The following is a 21,781-nucleotide window of genomic DNA, read 5'->3' as shown; positions in this document are numbered from 1 at the left end:
CATCAAAAGACAACATAAAGAGAAAGAAGTATCACTGCACCCCCACTGAATTGGCAGTGCCACTCTGAGGGTGCACGTAGAGCAACTGGAACTCCATTGCTGATGGGAATGTCAATTGATACGACCACTTTGGGAAACTGTTTGCAGTATCTACTAAATCTGAACATACATATACCCTATGGAGAAATTCTGCTCCAGAAACGAGTGCTTATGTCAATTATATCTCAATAAAGCTTAGGGGGGAACTCCAAAACTGAACAAAAAAAAATAAGAAATGAGTACTTAGGTCCATCAAAAGACACTTAGAAGAATTACTCATAGCAGCAACAACGGAATGGTTTAATTAGTTGCCATATATTTATAGAATGAAATACTTCATAGCAATTGAAAAAAAAAGAGCTCCATGCAACAACAGGATGAGTCTCATAAACCTTATGTTAAGCAAAACAAGTCAGACAAAAAGTTCAAAAACAGGCAATATTTATCTTGATAGAGGTTGGATTAGTGTTTACCTTTGGAGAGGGAATCAACTAGGGGGACTGGAGTCGTCTTTTGCATTTCTTCTGTATTTTGTTCTTTACATTTTGTCACGCTGAATACTTTAGATTTGTGCATTTTATGTAATTTAAAATGTAATTGACATTCAAAGGTGAAGAACATAGACTTTTTAAAGGTTGTTTTGTTTGTTTTTAGTTTCTTTCTTTCTTGGATCTTTCAAATAGACAAAGAGAGTGGACTGAAAGAAATTGGAACTTGGAAGAATGCAGAAAATATGAGGGAACATGGAAAAAATAGGAAAATGAGCAAGAGACAGGTGTCTTTAAGCGTACGGATTGGTAGAAAGAAACGAGAAGACTGAAATAAGGGTTAGATACGTAACAAGGTGAAAACCATGAAGTAAGATACTTTTTTTGCACTCTGCAAACCTGGCACTATACACCGGGTGATTCTTATTTCATGTTTAGTAATCAGCTGACCACAGTTTAGCAGCATTCTTACTTCTTAGGGACTAATTTGAATCCTGAAATGATTTCTTTTGGGATGCTAACTGTCCCCATCTCAGGGCCCCCTTATTTCTGTGTGACACCTTCTCCAAAGTGAGCACCCTGGAGAGGCTTATAGGTTACTTATGCAAAAAGAAGAAATCTGTAATTAGTTTGGACAGTTTTAAATGAAGTATCAGAAGAGATATTCAGCCAGAGCTAAAGTTCCCTGACTAGCTTTTTGGAGCTTTAAGAATTATATTACTTTCTTTCAACATTATCAGTCTGTGTTATATAGTTAGATTGTTTTACTTCAAGTCTCCCATCGACATTTCCTTTGTATGCATATACTGAAATGATTTTATTTAATAAAAAAAAGAACATCTCCTGTGTGGATTTTAAATTTCCCTTATTAAATATTTATATTTTCAAAATGTCTTTATTTAATTGAGTGAGGTCCTTGGTGCCATTTCAAAATAACCTCAGGTGGTAGGTGTAATGACATATCAAAGATTTGACCTTTAGCATTTTAGGATTCTATTTGTCTGCATTTTCTTCTGCATTCATTTAGTATTAATTTATATGCTGTTTCTCTGTATGACTTAATGAGTGTATGTATTTGGCATCAGATTCATTAACAAAAAGAAAATATATCTGCATACACATTATTTCTGTGCAGTCTGACTAGTGACTTTAACTTCATTTATATCTCAACTGTGACAAGTAGAAAATGCTGTGTATAAGGCTAATCAGTATTTGTACAAACCTCATTCATTCTTATTAAGTGTTCAGTGGAAAAGACCCAGGATCTGCTAAACTGATGCTTACTCTCTTACTTCTCACTTCTTTGCAGTCAGCTTATTATATTCTTTTATTTACCTAGAGATGCCTTATTTTCCAGTTCTTTGCTATTCCTTTTAAAGAAAATTGAATGTAATATTTACACTGATATAATTAAATTAACATCTTGCAGCATCTTTTTGTATGCTTTGGTAGCAAAGATAATCATTTGTCTGGGTAGCTTTCAGCCTAGAAGCAGAGATACGGACAATTACGAAGTATAATATTGTGATATAAAAATGATTTTCATTTACCCATCTAAGTATGTCTTTATTGATTTTTTAGAAATGGATATTTCTAACTGGAGATTTTCATTAAGGATTTTATTGGTCAGTTAGCCTACATATTGAGGTTTAAATTATTTGTTTTTATATTTTCTCAGTCTCCACAAATCTTTATCCCAAGAAGAAAATCTGAAGGATCAGTTTAACCATACCCTTAGTACGTATGAAGAAGCTTTAAAAAATAGAGAGAACATTGTTTCCATCACCCAACAACAAAATGACGAACTAGCTACCCAACTGCAGCAGGCTCTGACAGATCGAGCAAACATGGAATTAGAGCTTCAGCACGCCGTAGAGGCTTCCCGAGCGGCCAATGACAAAGTTCAGAAGTAAGTAAAATGGTCTTACTTCATTTCAAAAGCATAAATCACAAGCACTTTCTTTTGGCAACTGAATAATATATTATTTATTGTTCATGCTATTAATAGTTTAAGACGAAAGTAGATTGAGCCAAAAGAACTTTTTTGATTGCTTATCATATCCATATTGGGGTCAAAAAGTCATTTATTTGGGAATCATGGTTACTATGTAGGGCAAACCACTTTTATTTAATAATTGATCTTCATGAGCTCATGGAGGCCGTATGATTAAAATCATTTCATAGATAATAGATAAAGTTATTAGCAAGGGGAAGAGGCAGTCAAGTTACCAGCTTTACTCATTTAGCTTCACAATAATCCTGTTTGAGTTGAGATCATCACTGACCTTGCATCCTGAGAACTCTAGGCACATAGAATCCAGTACAGTGAAATTAATTTTCTTGTGCTGTTCTTCTGAAGTATTCAATACAGCTTTTCAAAGTGCATGATTATACTTGTTTATTTTCAATGATCTTTGCATTTTTATTAAAATTTAAATAAAGGTACATAATGAGTCAGTCCTTAATGATAGCTAGCAAAATGTTAACAAATAACTTATCAGACAAAGAAGTCACTTGTTAATTTGTGGGATTTGAACACCATAGCAGAATTTTCTAAGACAGCTTTAATGTAATAGAATTTGTCATTTTAACTGAGCCCTTCTTCATGTTATTGTTAACAGCATTACATCATTCCTACACCTAATCACCATCAATTTCTAAAACATACCTTATTCCTTAATGTTTTTTTTTTTCAGTTTTACAGTATGAAGAAGTAGTGCTAACTTCAAGGTTTCTTACTTCTAACTACTTTTTACCTGAAAATAAGCCATCTCAAACATTTCCCCAACATCCCTGAAATTATATTTTGAATAGCCCAAGGTCAGGAAAATTTATAGTCAATACTGTTTTAAGACAGATTAAGAATTATCCATAGTAATCTTTACTATCAGTGTCAGTACCTTGAAACTTAATGATTTATGGTATTATATTCTTACAGGTTTATAGATTAAGTTATATTCAGTCAGGACTGTATCCAATTATTCACAATGTACGCTAACATTCTAAGATCACCAAGATAGATACATATAGATAGATCTCATTTCCTTTTGTCAGTCAAGATCTGATTTAACTCTATTTGCTAAAAATCTACCAATAGTTAAAAATTTCAAAATTTTCTTTATATTTAATCCTTTATTTCTATGCATAACTGAAATTCCCTAAAACACTGTTTCCCAGAGACCAATTAGATTTCTAAAAAATCTTTGGAAATGTAGTCAACTTTTATTTTTTAGATCTCATCAACTATTATTATGTAAAAGAAATAGCTTTCTACCCCAACAATTAGAAATAACGTCTTCTCAGATAGTGCTTTAAATTGAATAAGTTTAACCTTTTGAAAAACTCACTATATTGTCTTTATTCTTATATTTAAAAATAGACAAATGAAAACTTTTTAATGGAAATGAGTTGAAGTTGACAGATTTTAAGTGCAACAGTTACATCATTTACAAGAGTTGTGTTTAATTTAAATGTTAAATCTTTTTTCTGATTTCTAGCAATAAGACCTAGATGAAATATTGTCATGCTTTCCTTTCATATTCAATATACTATGTTTAATTTTTAATTGCCCTCAAGTGTGCACTATACGTTCATTGTAGTTAATGTGGGCATCAGCCTATTTTATTGGATATAAGACAATAACCTTCCAGGAAACCAGTAAGACTTATAAGACTTTGTTAGATGGTATTAATATTCTCCATGTAATTGGAAATTACTATTATTAACTATTATTTTTGAAGGTCCGTTGTAACTATATCAGGCAATAATTAAAATTTAAACTAAAAAGTTACACATTTCCCCTTTTCCCTTCATAACCAAATTTCTTAAATTTCTGATCTGTATTCACTGTCTCTAATTTTTCAATTTTCATTTACTCCCCTGCTACTCAGTGCACTTATACTAAAATTGTTCTTTTTAAGATTACCAGTAATTTCCTAAGTATTAAGTTCAATGACCCATTCCTAATTATATTTTATTATAAAACTAATACATGATCATAGTTAAAAAAAATAAGTAAAAGCGCTTATATACCTTCAGCAATACAGCATGGCAATTAAAAGCCAAGGCTCTGAATTGAGAATGTATAGGTATGTGAACTTGAACATTTTATTATAACACACTGTGCTGATGTGGACGGCAATACGTGGACAGTAATACTCCTACCGTACAACGTTATAAGAATTAGATGAGATAATACATGTAATGCTTTTAGAACAGTGCATGTTGCATAGTCCCTCCTTCTCTTGTAATTTCACTCATACTGCACTATTTCATTTTTCAGAAGGGCACTACTTTTTCAAAACTAAATGCTTTTGTATATGTGGTCTCTCTGCTTGGAGCTTTTTGCCCTTTTCCCCTATGAGAAAGAAGCTTATTCATCCTGTGAGGTTCATTGCAGCATAGAAGATAGAGGCAAGCTTTGTAGTCAAGTCAGACAGACCTGTGTTTGAATCCCTGCCTTCCTATTTATTAGCTGTGAGATTTGGGGCAAATTACTTACCCCAGGAAGCAAAAGTTTTTCAGTTAAAGAAGTTGGACAGTAATACTGGCTTCATAGGCAGAGTTGATGTGAAGAATAAACTGGATAATATGTAAAAGTGCCTAGTTCAGTGCCAATTACTTTATTATAAGCATTCCATAGATTATTAGTATCATCATATTCATCAAACTAGCAAGACTAGTTCAATTACCTTTTCTCTACAAAGTCTTTTACATCTTCCTAGAAAGGCAAATCACACTCTTCTGTGTGTTGTCATGGGTTTTTTGTTAGAAATTTCTCCCCTGAAAAGAAGCTGCCCCCATTCTCCTGTATTTTCTGTCCCCGTTAGTAGTCTTCAGCAGTTTCAGCACTGCCCTTGTTCCCTCACTTTCTTATCATTCACATTCACTTTGCCATCAGTCCCTGGTTTGTCTGCTGCCTAAGTATCTCCTGATTCCCTCCACCTCCTCACTTGTTAATTGCATTCATTCAAGCCCTCACCATTCCTCATGACTATTGAAATAATCATTCCTCTAGACAGTTGAAATATTCATAAAACTAGTTTACCTGCCTCTAGCTCTGTCAAGTGTATCTTCCTCACTGCCACCAGAGTTTAATTTTGCTAAAACATAATCAGGTTAAATTATTTCCCTATTTAAAATCTGTCAGGGGCCCTTCATCCTCTATGAGTTAAAGTTTAAACAACTTAGCCTGACATATGAGACCTATCACTGGCCACCTCCTGTTTTTCTAGCATCATTTTCTCCTGTGACTCCTAGCACAATATATCTGCACATTCTGTTTCTTCTTCTTAGAACATATTCCTCCCTTTTAGTACCTGGTCAGATTTTTATTGCTCCTTAAATTCCAGTCTAAATGTTACCCCTATGATGCATCTTTATTTTTTCATCCTTTAATGCTTTCTACCACTTAGTCCATACCTTTATGGACTTAATCAGCTGGGTGTTATAGGTGTTCTATGCATGTTTCCTGTCTACTCTACTCCCTGCAAAATCATCATCATCATCATTGAGCTTTTCTAAGACATAGACAGTGTTCTATTCATCTTTGAATCCCCATTGCCTCCAAATACTTGGACGGATGCCTGTTATAAAGTAGGGACTCCATAAATGCTTATGAACATGTGAATGTGAACAATTTAATAGTTTGATAGAATGACAGGATAAAGTAAAGGCAGTTCAGGTCATGGATACACAGGGAAATTTCAGATGTGCTCTGATCTGCTTTAGGCCCTAGATAAAAATTTTCTTTATACCAACCCAGTACCCAGAGCTTACCAGTTTCATAGAAAAGCATGGCCTTTATGACTGTTGCTGCCAGTCTCCCTCACTTGCATCACCACCCTTCCACTCTCCTCTGAGCTGGGATTTCCTAGTGCTTCCTAGTGATTGGCTTTTAACCCTTGTTCTAACCATCAACTTGCATCAAGTCTAATTACATTTAAAAGACCTGAAATCTTCTGTAATAGTAGAGAGAGACCATATAATATTTCCAGTAATTGTAGAATTTTTTATTTATATTTTGTTTTCTTTCATAGTCAAAATTTTTTTATTGAACTTTTGAACCTATTGGAGTGTACTTAGAAAGTTGTACAGAATCACTATTCATAAGCTAGCCAGTATTCATAGACAGATAGTCACTTAGTGGATAAAATGTAATGAATGTCAGACCTCATCACCCCAAAATAGTTTCTTGGCCTAGGTATTGTAAAGCCTAGAATTTTACCAATGGAAATCCATTTTTTTGGGTTAAGCATTACTATCCTTATGTATGTCTCTGTAAAAATGGTGTATGTTTGTGGAAGAAGAGCACATGGTAATTTAGCTATTAAATTTATTCTTTTGCTCATCCTGGATGCACTTGGTTTCAGCGAGTTATGTGGAGGCTGAAGAGCAAGTTAAGAGTACAGAACTTTGTAAAAAGACTTCTTAACAGTTTTGCCAAGGACCATCCATAATTCTCATTTATTAAAGGAAAAACTGACACACCAGTCCATTAAATGATGTTTGTATTATCACATGAATTTCAAATTCTGGTTCTTTATGCTGTATTTTTCCATCTGTCTTTCCGTCTACAGATAGGCATCTTGTGGCCTAGAACAAAAGCTTCCCAAAGGATTTTTAAGACGTATTTTACTATGTTTAACATGCCTACACTACACATTTTCACTCAAAATAAAAGTATTTACAACCAGGCTTATATGGTTAGAAGATCTCACAAAGATCTTTTTACAATGAAATTTTATCACTTATCATCTTTACTGTGGGTCAGATTTACACTGATATGATTCAAATTCCCTCATAAACTGTTACTATATAATTAATAGATTAGACAAAGAGATGTAGGAAAAATGTAAACTTAATCACATTTTCAAGAATAAAAATATATTAACTATTTAGAATTTTCTTTCTTTCCATACTTTAAAAACATCAGTTACTTAAAGTAAAAATTTCTAATTGCATAATTAAAATTTCACAGATCAGTATAAAACATTTCCTTTTGAAATCTAGGGCATCCTGTGTCTTTTGAGAGGTATTGACAGGGGGAAAAAAAGAAGAACATGTAAAACTAATAAAAAGTCTTTCCTGCTTCTTGGCCAAATATTGATTTCTATGAAGAAGTTGTGGTTACAAAGAAATTGTGAATTCTCAGCCTGGTTTCCCTGCTGATGAGTAAGAACTGTCTGTAGTTCACTTCGAGGTATCAGGGGAGTAGCCATAGTGTCACACAAGGGTTCTTAGTGTAGAGCAAACATACTTTCCACAATCTCAGCTGCTTAATCTGTTTGCAGGTTGAATTATAAAACAGAATAGATGTCTCTGGGTGCTGGGAAGGGGAACAGAGCATTTCTACAGTTTCTTGACTTAAAAAAAAAAAAAAGCTTGCTAGTCTTATTTAAAAAAAAAGTCTACGATTTTCATCAAAAGAGTTTACTAAACTTTTTAGTTTTGTTAATGGTACCAGAATATGATTTTAACCATAATAAATGTGCTAAAATAGTCCTACACAGTTTAACATGAAAAGAAGCACTGTATTTTTTATAATTGCATTATCATTTTATTAAAATTATTCTACTTCTTACCAACTTTATCTTGATATTTTTCCTATAAATTTGTGGTTGGACTGTAAGTTGCAAGGCAATACCAGGCAGGTCTGAACACTTTGTAAATATGTGTTGATTGAATCAGGGAATGCATTTCATAGCTTTTCAATTCAGCACAAGGTTTAAATCAATATTTAATATAATGTTGAAAGTTGACTTGGATTTATTAGTATTATTTATAAATGAGAGAAAAAATAAATAAATGAGAGGATTTTTAACTTTTCTGGAAATTATTCTTCAAAATCTTTTTTGTGTTTGAGTTTTAAAAGCTCTATGAAATATGATACATACCTTAGCAAATAAAAAGTCAAGTAGTTAATTTATTTGTGATAGTTTACGTACAACTGAACACCCCGGTCAGCTTTGGAGGGCACCTTCTAAATCTGGATCTAATCAGATATAGCTTTATTGTTATTTATATATAGAAAATGAACTCAGATGCCTCCTAAACAATTGTAAGATGTACAGAATCTAATATACTTAATTTTTATTTTTGAACACATTTGCTTTTTAAGAATTTAATATTCTGGGGTTTTTTTTTAACATAATGCATGTTTTAAATTAAATACATACTTAACTTACAAAATACAAGTCATATAGTACTCTATCAAACAAGTATGTATTTTTATAAAAAATTTTAATTTCATTATATATTTGTGCATTGGATCACCTTTCTTATCCATTGAGTACATAAAGTAGATTTCCTTAGAGCTACTTTTATTATATACAGAGATACCTACCATGTCTTATAGATGATATAATTATGTTCATTTCTTTATAAAAACTAAGGAATCGAGGCTTTTACCTTGATCTTCAAGGAATTTTGACATGAAAAAGAAACGTAGTTTTAATTGTCTAGCTCATTCCTTTCTACCAGGGAAGGATTAATGTAGGATTATTAAAATAGAGAAATTCCAATGAGGTGGAAAGTGAAGGATCCAGGCTAAAGAAGAAAAGGGATTCTCTAAACTTTAGCATCTGCCCTGTCCCTGATAAGTTCCCTTTTATGGTTAACTTTATGGAATGAATCATAAAGAGCATGAAAGTAGGGACTAAAAGGTTAAATTACAACACAGCTTCTTACATTTGATCTGCTTCTTCGTTTCAGTCTGTCTTCCAATAGGTGATCTAGAGTTGGGCTAGTACACATTTCAGCCTAGTGAGATAGACAAAACATGTTTCAGATTATCATGATGGAGATGAACGAGAGAAAAAGAAAAGGGTAAAATGAGAGAGATTCGTACTATTGTGGTTTAAGACCAAATGTGGGAATTTTTATTGTTTTTCATTAATTGCAATTTTAGGGAAATTACAGAACCCCCTTAATGATGATCAAGTACACTTTGACTACAACTTGACAGGCTGAAAAAAATACAAGAGTTCTTATACCACAGAGACGTTTCAAATGTGATTTTCACACATAACTATGAAATGTAAGTTCCTTAGAGTGGTCATGTGATCTAACCAATAGCCTTTTCCTTGATTCTATGCTTAGCTCCAGTTTAAAACCTTCTTAACTGATTAGCCTTTGACTCCAGGGTACTTCTGTGAAGATAGGAGAAGTCATCCATCTTACCTGAGGATAGTTTTAGAATTGATAAAATTAAGATATATAAATTGATTTGAATGTCCTAGAAAAGTAAACTTAATAGCACTGTCCACTAGTATACATTAAACTACTTCTTTTGTAGTAAAGGAAAAAAGGAAGCTGTTGTAGAAATTAGATTTTTAGAAGTTTTCATCATTCCTGCTTGGATGTTGCTCAGCCTCATTATACTTGATAGCTCACTCAGAACTTCCTCCTTTGGTTTCTCTATTAACCACGCAGACAGGTGGATACACTATATCTATCTGTTGATATAGAAAATGTCTACATATTTATATAAATCAGGGTCTAGTTTTCTTTTAATAAATTGTCAGTATACTCATCTAATCTGATGTACATCTCTTTACCAAGTGTAGGTTTTATTCCCAAAATACAATTTAAAAAAACTAAATTGAACCCAAGAGCAAGTAGAAATACAAATTTTACATGGATTCTAAGATTTCATGTGTGATTATTTCTCCCCATTTTTCCATGTTTAATTGTACCCCCAGTAAAAGACTTTTCCCATGTGCCCGTTTGACCCTTTATAAATAGAGAATGAAAGAATCTTTTGCTTATTTCAAGGTAACTTTGTCAGATTATGAAATCATAAACACTGTCCACATGTAAACTTCGTCCTTGATCATTTACATTTAAAGATTAAAAAAAACCATTCTGTAACAATATACCTTACAGAAGCAGCTGAAATCCATCTTCTTTCTTATATTGTTATATAGTCCTGAGCAACTCAACAAACAGTTTTTTCCTTCAGCTCTTAACCTAAGTGTAAAGGAAAAAATTGCTGTACTACTGTAGATTGCTTCGTCAGGTGTTTCTCTAGAAAGACTAACTAAAAGTGGATAATAAAACTCCAAAAATGACATAATAAAGAGCATTTTGGAACTTACTAAACTTACTAATTTTTTTAATTGTTTTGGCATTTATACCATTCAAACTAATAGTTCTTGGAATATCATCATCATTTGACTTTTTCCTTTGCCACTTACAACAGGATCCTAAAAGCATAATGAAAGCATATGTTGTTTCTTTTTATGTTACCATTTGACAAGCTACATAGTGGTAAAAATGACATATAAATATATTTAAAATCTTGAAACATCTTCTTCCTTAATTTAAACTAATCTGCCTTCTGAACAATGTGCGTTTTGCATCAGTCTTCCAAGAAGTTCTCTGCTACCAACTGGAGGGTCTAATCTTTCCCAGAATGATGGGAGTAGCACAGTTCAAGAACAAGAATGAATCTCTGTATAATCACACTACAATGTGAGGTGACCCTAAGACAGAGAACTGAGCAGATACACATATGGGTTTTAAGAAGACTTTCTGATGCTCTTTTTAACACAGCTGTGAGAAGAATGTGGCTAAGGCCCAATAGTCATTCTTGAGTAGAGCTGGCAAAGGAAACCATGAGGAGAAGAGAATTTAACACATGGGTGTAAGAGAGTACGGCTTCATTGATGCGATCTGAGGGGAATGCCTAATGACTGGAAGAATCAAACTTGGCAATGAAAACACAAAGCTCTTTTCATCAATTCAAATGCAGGCTCTAAAGCTGCAGATGGTCACCTCCAGCCTTGTCTATTCAGTGTGAGGTTTTATAAAATGGCACTTTGGTGAATACTAATAGATCAAAACAAAGATTTATAACGTAAAGATGTGGTGTTCATTTTTAAGTGAATATACAGGTCAATGTCTCAGAAAAGGATAAAAAGAGTACCTTTTATATGTGGGTCTAAAGTCTTTTTGTTATTTTGCAACTTCAAAAATAAATGGCATTTATCTTCAAAAATAAATGACAAACATACAGATTGTGTTTTGTGGAAAACAGTTTACATTATGAAAAAGAGACCAAAATCAGGGTTTATATTTACACTTGTTGATTTCACTGCTTCTGTTTGAGAACTCTTAATTTATAACATTTGTTAATGTCATCCTTTAATATTTTCTTGAAGCCCACTTGGTAGGATAAACATATGTTGCCATTCTCAGGGATGAATCAATCTAGTTAAAATTTTATACTTGGAATAGAACTTTTCCCCTTACTTTTTTTTAGAGAATGCAGAGAAATGTTGTTTAATACCAAGGAAGCCTTTGAACTTTAATGCAGTCTTGAAATTACATTTTTGGTACTTTGCATTTGATTTTCTATGATTTTATAAATTCATAATTGCATCTATATTGAAAGATAATTCGTTATATTCAACTTGTTACTTATGCTTACATAACTGAATCTTACTTTAGTTTAAAGTATGGTGTATTTTTCCAGAATAAATTTTTTTAGACTTGGTTAGCACTTTATAGTTTAAAATTCTTGAGCTAAATCCAAACAAATTAAGCTTTATTTTCCAAAATAAGCTTAAAATGTGAACTTACATAACTTTCATATTTCTACTGTATGTGAAGGAAATATAATAAGTCTGTATTCCTAATATTTTAATCTAAGAACACTAACATATAATAAATTTAAATGCTAGAATTGAAAGTTAAAAGGAAACAACTTAGTATCTAATAGAAATACCAGTGAACTAACAGACCCTTGACTCATTATCTGGGTATGTAAAAGTCATTAAACCGTATTTCCTCTCAGTTTCCTCATCTGAAGATGGAGCTGATATACTTGCCCTGTCTACTTCAAGACATGGCTGTGAGGATCAAATGAAAGTACTTTGAAAAATGTAATGCACTCTGTAAATGCAAGCCATTGGCTGAAGAATATCTTTTACTTATAATATGCATTTTAGATAAAAAGTTATAATCACTTTTTTGGAACCAGAAACAGTGAGCTAGAAAAGTACTATTTTTGCCTCAGAGACATAATGTAAATACCGTGTAACTTTGGAAAAAGAGATTCTTCACATGGATCTTGGAAACCAGAAGTAAAAAGGATTCTTTGCAGTCTCATCCATTACTGGTGAGAATGCAAAGTGGTAAAAACAAACAAACAACAGAAAACTATGGAGGAGATTTTGATGATATCTAACAAAATTACGTTTACATTTCCTTTGACTAAGGAAAATTACTTTTAGGAATCTCTCCTGAATATATACCTCCTAAATATGAAACAGTGTAAGAATTACAGTATTACTTTTAATAGCAAGCAGGAACAACCCAGATAGGACAGTAGTTGAATAAACTGTGGCACATATTCACATGATGTAATACAGTGCAACCATAAAAAAAAAAAACCTTAAGGAAGATGTCTATAAACTGATATTGATTAACATATTTCTAACTAAAAAAAAAAAAAATCCAGGACATATTACTCATATTAGTAACTGAAAAAAGAGCAAGTACTTATAATGTGTCACCTCTGACATGAGAAATAAGAATAAAAGAAATAGGAAGGATAAACTAGAAACTAATACAAATCATTACCTTTGAAGGTGGATGGGAAAGAGATGCAGGCATATGATGGAAATGCAGCTTTTCTAATTATGCCTTTTTGTATATTTTGACTTTTGAACCATATGTACATTTTTAAATATTCAGAAATTAAAATCAAATAAAAATAAAAAAGCAAATGCTGGAAGTGAATACAATTAGAAATAAATGTACCTAACTATATCAGATTGATGAGACTTATAGAGTGAAAATAATTAATGCAAGTATCTTTTGATTACCAGACTGACTATATACATCATTAGTGACATGTATTCTAAGGACAAAAAGAAATGCAAACTAATCTTAAACTCTGCTCAGTATGTCCATTTTAGTTGTTTAATTTAGTTGTTATTAAAATTTTGAAACTTTTATATATATATTATTGGATTGAGCAAATATGCAAATAAATATTAGGAGCCAAAATTTTTCACTGTTAGATGGCATTAGGAAAAAGAAACTGTAATATTTAATTTGAATTTAAACTATTAATACAGACTTATGTTTTAAAAATGTATGTTTTTCCTTAGCTGTATTTTTTTAAAAGGTGTTAGAATCTATGGACGCACCTAACACCCAGATTTTACTTTCTGAACACATTTCGTATTAAAGGGTACCAAAATTCCTAGGTCTGGAGCATGGCAAGTACAGTGAGTCTGATTATCATTTTGTGCCAGAAAGCAAGTACTCAAAGACTAATGGAGTCATGTAGAAAGGACATGGGAACAGCTTGAAAAACTTCCCACAGACCAGTCTGGGATAATGTATGCAAGAAAAAAGAACTGTATTTGATTACAGAATGCTTAATTGTTACATTTAGGGTCTATAAAGATACTAAAAAGAAAAAAAGATGGAGGATTGAAAGGAAGAAGCCCTTTTGTAGAGAAGAATGGCAGTTAACAGATACAGATAGGATGATAGAATTAGAAAATCACCATTTTGTAACCCACAGTGTAGTTAACTCAATCAAAGACCATCCATCAGCCATATGAGTTAAAAGAAGCTATTTTGTCAGTCTAGTTTGGGAAAACTTACTTAGCATATACCAAAGAGTTTAGAGCTTAAAAATCAGAGAGGACTTAGATATGGGGATTTAAGATGTCAAGTGCCTTTGAACAATATTTAGGGATTTATTATTAAAATTTACTTTAGAAATTTTTCTTCCTCAAATATTCTGTGCTTATGTAAATGATAGAAGATAGACCTAAACCATCCAACCTTTTATCAAAATTCATCCTTTAAAAAATCTCCCTAGTTTTGCCTTGAGATTTTATCAGTATTAGACTAGGTACTGATCCTCTATTTAAATTTTGATATTTTGTTTATCATGGAGTTTTTGTGTTAATTTAGATTTTTTTGAAACATTGCATTAAAGTATTCTTTATCCTGATAATGAGGGTTTTTTTTTAAAACCCTGTTAAATTTTTCGTCTGAATTGAGTGCCCCATTCACCTCATCCTAGAGTTAGCCCTAAATATTCCATGGAAGATGGAAAAGACAGTGATGGAGGAAAAACAAAAATACTCTTAGTTTACCTTCCTTCAAAAATAAGAACAAAGTACTAAATTACCCTAGTGTGTATGATTTCTACTGAATGGTGTTTCATGTTCAGAAATGATAGCCATATAATGGAGCTGAACAACAGTGGTTCTTCCCACCATATGGAAATTGGTCAAGTTTTAAATTATATACTGTCCGGAAAGCTTACCACTGTCTGTATGTCTCTTCCTTATTTTATGGTCATTACCTGCACCACTTTATTTCAATCGTCTATGTAGATAGGTCATCACATCTATCAATGGTAGGGTCTTGGTTATATTCTACACCATAAGTGTTGATTTCAGTTTGAGAGCATATCATTTTTATGAATCAAAGACAAATCAAGTAGAGAAAATTACTGTGACAATTCCAGCTTAGTAAGTTGAATATTACTTTTACTTTGTAGGCCCCTGGCTTAGTCTGAAGTTTGAAGATGCATTGATATATTATCTCTACTAGTCTCCGAAGGATGTTGCCAGTCTTTTGAATTAAACTTGAATAAAGTTGATTTGTATTCCCTGTTAATCAAAATTTGAAATGTTGACATTAGAAAATTTCATTCAGTGCTAATTATATATGACTTTTATGAAAGTTAGGAAGGAAAGAATCCTACATTTTAAAGTTTAGTATCAGCCTAAAGCCCTATGAAAACAATGAGTAGCTTAATAAGCCATCTTAATAAGATACCGTAATAAAACTAACCAGTTATTCTAGCTTGCTGCATTTCACTTGGCAGTATAAAATTCAGTGGCTCACTTCCCCTATCATTAATTGAAACTTTTCTGGGTTTAAAATGATCAAAAACCTCGGCAACGTTACAGCAACGTTTCCTAACCTTTCTTGACTCTTAAATTCCCTTCAATAGTAATATGTATTCTCTAGACAGAGTTTTAAGCATCCTTCTTGCATTGGTATAAGATACAGAAGTTAATTTGCATTGATTGTTTTATATATTTTATTTAAATACAATCTTTACTATTCATATGTAATATCACATGGTATTTGACTTCAGCTGTGTGAAAAAAGCATAATTTATTAAGTTTATAATAATATATTAAGTTTGGATTAGAGACTAAATACATATAAGGGAGTAGATTAAAATTTAGTAATGTATTATGACATTAAATAACTGCTTCCAAGATGATATTTGGAATTTTCTTAACATTTTACTTTTAAAATGAAATAATGGTGTTTTCTCAGACTGCATTTGCTAGAATATTTCCACAAATAGCACATTATGGATGTTTTGATCCTTAACCCCAATATGTGTAAAAGTAAATTAAATATTATTATTATTCCAGTGTTTTCCCTCTTTATTTTTATTTCTTAAGTAACACCTACTACATAAGCAATGTGAGTAGTTTGATCAAATGAACACAATATAGAAATCTGGTGAAGAAAATCTTCAGGTGAATTTACAGATTTATTTTTATGCTTCTCATTTATATTTCAAATTCAGTGTACTTTCTGCTTCCTCTAAGTATTCAGTGGTCCATTAGAGGTGGAAATTAAAGAAATTACAACTAAAAAGGTGGGGAGGAATGGTCAAGAACAGCATGTTGACCAGCTATGCTCAGCTGAATGATAAATCAGCTGAGGGACTGAGTCATGAGCATGCTATGCTGATCTTTGCTGAACCTTCATTCTGCTCATTTATATGCAGTCAGAAGTCCGCAAAGCAGTCCATCTTATGAGGCTGAACAAATTAAGGCAAAAATCTTTAATAATAATTTTATGCTTTGGCTTCCAAACGAGAACTCAGAACAGTACTCATTATCAACATTACCACCTTTGGCTACATGATCTGTGAATTTTTAAGTTGAAAAATGAAAACAATGATCCTTTAGGGAGTTTCATTATATAGTTTTACATACCAATTTTACTCTTTTGTCAATTTTAATGGGTTTTTATATTGTTTAAAAATTTTTATGTCCTTAAAAGCATGTTTTAAAATTTATATATAAACCAGTGCCCCCGCACACAAATACATATCCAAGTCAAATAAATTACCTGATTTAGTTATACTAGGATATAAGTTATTGAAAGAAAGGAATCATTTGCTGGAAAACGTATGTTACAGCATATTAAATAAATGTTAGTGGCTTGTTTATATCTCTCCAAATAAAAACTTTTTTAAGGGAAATTTAATAGCTTGTTGTAGAATAATTATATGCTTTAAAATGCTAAATATTTTTCTCATCATGGACAAAGTGTACAACTCTAAGACCTGATTTGTTTGTTAGTGAACTTACTAGATACTAACCTTCACTAGCCCAGTTTATACCACTTCTCTTTTATGCCAACACTCTGATTTTGTTCAGAAGTATTCTACAACTTGCTGTTAATACAGTACTATCTTCAGAGCTAGCTTTTTCAGGTAACTGAGTACGCTTTGTATATTCTATAACTAATAAATTAATAAAACCTTGTTGTAGTGTACAAACTCCTGTCTCTATGAAGCAACTATAAGCGAACTGTAAGTGAATTCATGAGTCCAAAAAAAGTATGTTGTGATTATATTGACTCTGAGACCATTTGACTTTAATGATATACATCATTTATTGTGTAGTATAAATTGGTTGTAGTATTGTTCATAATTTTTTGAATAATAAATCCATGAACAGTAAAACAATAAAAATTTTTATATCCTAGGAATACATTTTAAATAATTATTCTGAAGAGGCACATGTTAGTGGTATCTTTGAGCAAATTCATGATTCATATTTTTTGCTTAGGGAGTGAAACTGGGACCTGTTGATAAAATTTTTATCTTTAGTACTTTAATTTTATATTGCTTTCATAATTTTCTGTATCATATTATGATAGCAAAAATATGTTAAAAACTTTTAAGCTATATTGATTAAGTAAATGTGTTCAGAAGGGAATAAAACTAATACATCAAAGAATTTACAATCATGTGGTCTTGCTCATTTTAAGATAATTCCTGCTTAATGTAATATTTCATTACTTGTTAAAATTAAGCCAATTCTTAAAGAGCTAACCCATCTGGCTGCCTGATCCTTTAATGAAATTCTACTTCCATGATAAAACATAGCTTTGATGCTCTTTTCCTGATAGATTTTATCACTTTTGTAAATAGCCCTTTTGACCACTAGAAAATAGTTGTTTAGAATTGGTTGATGTAGATGTCCTAATTAGTTATTGTAAAGTGAAAAAGTAAGTACAAATTGTTACATTTGGGTTGACTGAGGAAGTAAATAGCCATGCCAGTATAAGAATTTTTCAGATCTCAAAAATGAATGTATTGCAGTCTAAATAAAAAAGATGAAAGTAAAATTTCTTAATGGATGAAAGGCCATGATTTAAATATTTTCCCAGTTATAATAAGCAGAGTCTTGAACAATTTTATTCATGTCTTTATTCAACAAATATTTTTTAAACATGTGCTGTGTGTCAGGCACTGGTGAACAAAATCAAACTATACCTTGATTTCATGAAACAAACCTTCTCTAGGAGAGATAAGTATTAAATATTTATACAAATAAGTATATAATTACAATTTGTGTTTAATGTGATGAGGAAAAGTTCTCTATAAACTGTAAGAGAATGTAACAGGGAGATGTAACTTAGACTGGTGTTAAAGGGGGAAGAGGTTTTTACCAAGCTGGGGCCAGAAGTATAAATAGGAATTAGCCAAGGGGAAAAACTTCCCATGGGAAGCCAAAGCAAAGAACTGGGCACATTGGAGAAACTGAAGGAAGATCTTTGTGGCCAAAGGGCAGCTTGGAACAAAAAAGGAGGATGGAGTAGTATGCAGAGTCAGATCTTAAAGAACCTTGTAACCTCATCAAGATTTTTGTCATTTTCCATTTTTTTAGCTTTATCTTATAAGCAGTAGAAGTCATTGATAGATTTTAATCAGGGGACATATTCTGATTTGCATTTTTAAAAGATTAGCCCTGAATGCTCTGTGGAGGATAAACTGGAGTGAGACAAGAGTAGAAGTAAAGAGACTCACTAGGAAGGAAGAGCAGTTATGAGAAACTGTGATGACTTGGACCAGGGGAGTTATCATTGGAGATGGAGAGGAGTGGGACTCAAGATCTACATAGTATCCAAGCAGTAAACTTCCTGGACAGGGTGCAGCATGTTAAGGAGAACTCCAAAATTTTTTGTGTTGAACAACTTGATAAATGGAAATACCATTTATTGAGATTGAGAAGACTAGACAAAGAACAGGGGTGAAATGGAAGAACATTTTTAACAAGTTTAATCTAAATAGTACACAATCCAAATAGCTATTCTTCATGGTATCTTAGTTTCTCAAGGAAAGGGCTTACACTTATTGCAGATAATCCTTCAGAATTGTTAATAGATCCATTTAAGAAAATATTTGAGATTTATATCACTTATGTTTAAAGTGGTCTCTTATATTTAGAGTTTAAAATTCTATTGAAAAGAGGGTAACCTGCAGATATCTTGCATCATAGCCTTAATACTTGGCTACATGCAATGGCCAGATAACATCCTGTGATATGATTGATGTCTACAGTACCAGACGTAATCTAAGAAAACTAGTTAGTTAGTATATTTTTCCTTCCAGTAGAATAAACCATTTTTACCCAAAAGTTTTCATTGAACTATCTTGCCAAAAATCAGTTAAGGTTTTAAAGTAATGCCATTCATACATATCTGATAATACTTTGTACCAGAATTCTTATTACTATATGTATTTCTTGCTAATAATGAACTTGTATCTTATTAAAAGATATAATGGATACATATGAACCAGACAAGTACACAACTTGAAACCATAATTTTATATTATATTTTTGTTTCAGGACAAAAAAAATTGGTTTTGAGGTTTGTATTGCCTTATTATCTTACATTCAATAACAAATTACCCCAAAACTTAATAGCTTGAAAGTATTATTATTTGAGTTTCTTTGGGTAAGGAATCTCAGTGCAGCTTAGCTGGGTCCTCCAGCTCTGGGTATCTCACAAGGCTGGGATGGATCTACTCTCTAGATGACCCATGGTTGTCAGGACTCAGCTCTCACAAGCTGTTAGACTAAAGCTGCTTAGTTCCTCTCACACTCAAGACCTTAAGGTCTTCTTTTGTTCCTTGCTATATGGGGTCTCTCCATGTAGCATCTCACAACATGGCAGGTGGCTTCATTGGAATGAACAAGAGAGAGACAGAGAGAGTAAGCTAGCAGATTGAAGTCATAGTCTTTTGTTACATAATCCAAAGAAGTGACATTCCATCACTTTTGCTATATTCTGTTCATTAGAAACAAGTCACTGGGTCCAGTCCACACCATTGGGGAGTGGATTACACAAAAGGAGGCAGGCATTGGGAGCCATGTCAGAAGCTGCTTCCCATAAGCTTTTCCAAAGGTTAAGTTACATTTTTGGGGCCTTAGATAGCTAATAATTGGTGATCTGTAAGACATTCAGTGAATCATATTGCTTCATGAGCAGTGACAGTTATGGGAAAATGCACAACCACTACCTGACCTTAGAACACCATCACAATCCTCTGAAAATCTACAAGATCCTATCTAAAGAAACCAAAGATCATGACAGGGTCAAAACTTCTGAAGAAACCAAAGCCTGAGCCAAAACCAAGTACCAAGAGTCATGCATATTTAGAAACTTAATAGCTCATGAACAGAGCAGTTAGCAGAATCTATCCGTGGTGCTCTCAGTTCTGCCTTGCTTCCTACTTATAAACTTGAATTTTAAAATTCAAAGTGCCACCTATATATAAAAATAGATTAAAAATAAAGTTCTTTTGCATAGCACAAGGAACTATGTTCAATGTCTTGTAATAACCTTTAATGGAAAAAAAATGTTAAAACGAATATATATATGTATATTCATGGCTGGGACATTGTGCTATACACTAGAGATTGACACATTGTAATTGACTGTACTTCCATTTAAAAAAAGCAAAAAAAAATTCAAAATGCCACTAGCTAGTGTAAAAAACAAGGAAGGAAGAATTTGATTTTTACCTCTTTCAAATAAAAATGAATACAGAGAATCAGAGAATCTGATTCAAGATTCGAGCAAGCCCTACTAGTAATGAGAAAAATACAGTAATGGGGGTGGGGGACTGCTCAGCTGTAGTGGCTGTAAAAAAACCAGTCAATATTTGAACATATACTGAAGTGTAGCAACTATATTGGTACTTGCAATCTGTTGGTTGTTGATAATTGATGCTATTATTATAAGCATAGTATTATTTTTAAATTAGTAGCAGTAGAAATTCAGCAAAAATTTAAGTTGCCAAATATAAGTATTTAAAATACTGAAGCTTATTTTCAAAGGACAAAGAATTGTAATCATTAAATGAAAGATTACCAAAAAAATGAGTTGAAATAATACTAAACATGACAATTACTACACTAGAAATGTCAGTGAATGGACAGCTGTTAAAATATTTTGGTAAAATAAGATGAAAAGAGCTTTAAATAATGAAAACATGAAAGTTGAATGAGTAGTGTCTACTCATTTCAGAGTACCATGAATTGTGTGACGGTGGTTAGAAAATTCTTTGAAATTTATTTATTGTGCTCTTCAATTATTATTTAGATGAAGATTATACTCTTCACCAAGCATTGAGGTAGATGCTGGGAATCACTGGTAAATAAAATTAAAGACAGCAATACTTACCATCACTGAGCTTACAGTCTAGCAAAGGATATTGACAAGTAAACAGCAATTATAAAGGAGAAGCATGTGGTACTATGGGAACACTTAAGGATACTTATCTCAGACTTAGATCAGTTGGGGGAGATTTCATAGTAGTGAAAAGCATATGTTTCATTAATTTTGTGGGTTATGTTGCTAGTAGTTTTGGTTACTTGTTACAGCATGCCATAGAAAAATAGTCTAAGGTTAAGGCCCTCCCCAACTTTTATTTTAATTGAACAGGCTATAGCATATGTACAACATTCATTCACCTACTAAAGAAATAACAGAATCTAATCAGATCCACATCCTTCATTTAAAGCCCTTGGGGCTATGTGTGTTTTAGAATTTAGACTTTACAAATTTTATAAAGGTAATATGATGTATATTCTCTTTATTATGTGACACCTTCAGTGAAGCACCCTGTAATCAAACATATGAATATTTATGCAGTGAAATATATGAAT

The 21,781-nt window shown here is 32.3% G+C and overlaps 1 protein-coding gene across 6 annotated transcripts in view; it reads left to right on the top strand.

The window, feature by feature from the left end:
• Positions 1-21,781, top strand: part of MIPOL1 (mirror-image polydactyly 1) — a 266,078-nt gene that overhangs the window by 213,544 nt on the left and 30,753 nt on the right. For all 6 annotated transcript variants that reach the window (XM_045504304.2, XM_010967039.3, XM_045504303.2 and 3 more), the window contains one exon: positions 2,206-2,436. In XM_045504304.2, the coding sequence (XP_045360260.1) occupies positions 2,206-2,436 (231 nt within the window). The remainder of the gene's footprint in view (positions 1-2,205; positions 2,437-21,781) is intronic.

The sequence above is a fragment of the Camelus bactrianus genome, chromosome 6 (genome assembly GCF_048773025.1).
Source record: "Camelus bactrianus isolate YW-2024 breed Bactrian camel chromosome 6, ASM4877302v1, whole genome shotgun sequence".
Classification (NCBI taxonomy): Eukaryota; Metazoa; Chordata; class Mammalia; order Artiodactyla; family Camelidae; genus Camelus; species Camelus bactrianus.
The sequence above is the reverse complement of the archived record's forward strand: the minus strand, read 5'-3'. Positions and strand labels throughout refer to the sequence as shown.